Below are 2,604 nucleotides of genomic sequence, written 5' to 3'. Positions count from 1 at the left end.
AAAAATTGGTCACACAATTAATTAACTTAAACATTAATAACATACTAATGCAAGAAAAAGATGCAAATTTTTTTTATCAATGATAAAATCTTCGTGAAATTGAGTAGCAAGAACTCAATGGAAAATCAATTTTATTTCTAAAAACAGCACTAAAGAAAATATCACCGAAAAAAATATTTACTCCTCCATTGGAACTTTTTTACGCTTGTACTTCATAAAAATATATTTATTTGGAGCAATATTAGCCCGACAAACAGGGCAATTGCGTATTTCATTCTTAAGAGTTCGTTCAATGCATTGCTTACAAAACACGTGCCCACAATAAGTGGTGACCATAGGTTTCCTTGCTTGGACTTGCTCTCGCAATGAAGTCATGCAAACAGTACACGTATAAATTTCACCGGAAATAATTTTATCTGAACTTTCACTAGTTTGGGCATCACTTGAAACTTCATCGGTTTTTTTTACCTTCTTTGGTGGCATTTTAATGGAGCAACCAGTAATAAACTGCAACAGTCTCCACTGAAGCTAATCTCCGTATTTTGGTAATTTGAAACAATGCTGAAAACAAATATATAATAATATTCATAGACTTAAAGTCTTATTCAAAAAACAAATAATTTATAACTTGATATAATATAAACTGACATGTTACTTTTCACTCGATATTTTCTTCATTAAATGCAGTGAGTATGCAGAAGAAAAGGAAATCACCGCAATGAATTCTGCATTCATATAAATCTTAAAAACAGAAAAAAAAACTAAACCTTCCTTAAACAACTGCTTATCAGTAAAACTAAATATCAAAATTAAAATATCTGGTGCATAAATAAGATATTGCTTTCACAAATTATTTTAAGTTAATAAAGTTCTTTTAAAACAATGCATTTAAAAATTCAAATATGAAAATAAATTTAATTATTATAAAACTGAATTCTCTATACAACTTTTTTAAATAAAAATAACAAAATCTGTAATATTATGATAAAAAATAATCTTCCCTCTGTTTTACAGTTGGAGTAATTTTACAGGATGAAATTTAGCTTTCAAGTTAACTTCAAAATTTCATCATCAAACATTTTTAATAAATGCTTTTTCATTTTTAATTAAAACGATGATTTGCGTTAATTTAAATAAAGCAATTAGTAATTAATAATTCAAGTTCTTTGTATATTCCTTGTTTTTTCTGATTAATTCATTAAAAATGATTTCAAATGTTAGCGTTAATGTATTACTTAACGTTACATACTGTACTTTAATAAAACAAACTTTTATAAAATAAAATGCAATATTATTTTATAAATATACATCACAATTTTATGTATAAATTGAATCAGCCAGTTTTCAGATATTTTGCTTCTATAAAGTAATCTTGTCAAATATGTCTATCTAAATAAGCAGATTCAAATAAATGTAATAGTGCAATGAGCAGCTGAATAAATTAAACAGAAAAGTAATTGCAATTTGATATGATTTAATTGTTTGCAATGGAATTTGTGACAACTGTTGCACTTCTTGATGACAATACTAAAAAATTGAAATATCATAGAAATATATATTTAATGTCTATTTTTTCAAAGTGCTGTAATGTGATTTTAGGCTTGATATATTTTTGAAAATTCTAATATTAAAAGCTTACATAATGAAATTACGAATATGTTATAAATATAAATCACTGAAATGAAATACAATTATGAATGGGTTTATAGAAGCAAGATACTTAATTAAAATGTGTCAAAAAGATGTGCTTGCTAGTCGAACAGTTGGTAATCATTTTCAGCTGTTTTTTATCAGTTTAAAATCATTTGGATAACAACTGCTTCGGATAAATATTTTAATTTAGCAAAGATAAATTTAGTCATCCAGTTGGCAGTTGAAAAGTTTCACATTTACTCTATTTCAGTTTCATTAAAACTGAAATAAAAATGAAATACTTTAGAATAGTCATATAAATATTAAACAAATTATTTATTCATTTTAACGTAATGCTGTTTTTATTTTGTTCATAATCTCATTTAAAATCATTGTTTTAAGGCATAAGTTGTAACATCGCATTGATACAAGTTATCTCTATAAAAAAATGACTTCCTATCAAACGTAAAAATACATATAATGTTGCATAATTTGCAATTGTAAAAAAATTTCTTAAAGTACTGATATATCAGTTGTTAATGTTATTATTGGTTATATTAATTTAATGTATCAAAAATAATGTTGATGTTTGGAGTGTAACAATTTGGCATCCGCTTTGCTTGCTTTGGTGTGCTCACATTTGAAATTATGTCAATTACAACCTGCGTTTCAAAATTGCTACAGTAAAACCAATTGGAGTTGATTCAGCATGGCCAATCGAATCAGCTTGCTATGTTCGCGCGTCTTTAAATGATTCATCACTGTGTATTTGTGGAATAGTAAGGTCCTCATTACATATATATTAAAATTGTAAATTTTTCATGAGCAAATTTTTTTTGTATTTCTTTGACAGTCATCTTTTCTGTGCTCATCTCCACCTGAAGTATTTAACGTATCGCGTCTTTCGAACACTCCAACAGAATGTGTCATTAGTGTTGTTTGGAACTTTTTTCTCGATTTAAATTGATGGTG

The 2,604-nt window shown here is 26.5% G+C and overlaps 1 protein-coding gene across 1 annotated transcript; it reads right to left on the bottom strand.

Annotated features, from left to right (window-relative positions):
* Positions 1-177: 177 nt before the first annotated feature.
* Tsp_13223 (E3 ubiquitin-protein ligase) lies at positions 178-483 on the bottom strand. The gene has a single exon (XM_003368575.1). The coding sequence runs from the start codon at positions 481-483 to the stop codon at positions 178-180; it is 306 nt and encodes a 101-aa protein (XP_003368623.1).
* Positions 484-2,604: the final 2,121 nt, after the last annotated feature.

The sequence above is a fragment of the Trichinella spiralis genome, assembly GCF_000181795.1.
Source record: "Trichinella spiralis strain ISS 195 chromosome Unknown Scfld2237, whole genome shotgun sequence".
In the NCBI taxonomy this organism is placed as follows: domain Eukaryota; kingdom Metazoa; phylum Nematoda; class Enoplea; order Trichinellida; family Trichinellidae; genus Trichinella; species Trichinella spiralis.
This window is presented reverse-complemented; position numbering and strand designations above follow the sequence as displayed.

What these genes read in the sequence shown, in the direction of transcription:
- Tsp_13223 (XM_003368575.1), bottom strand. Translation starts at nt 483, where the DNA reads ATGCCACCAAAGAAGGTAAAAAAAACCGATGAAGTTTCAAGTGATGCC.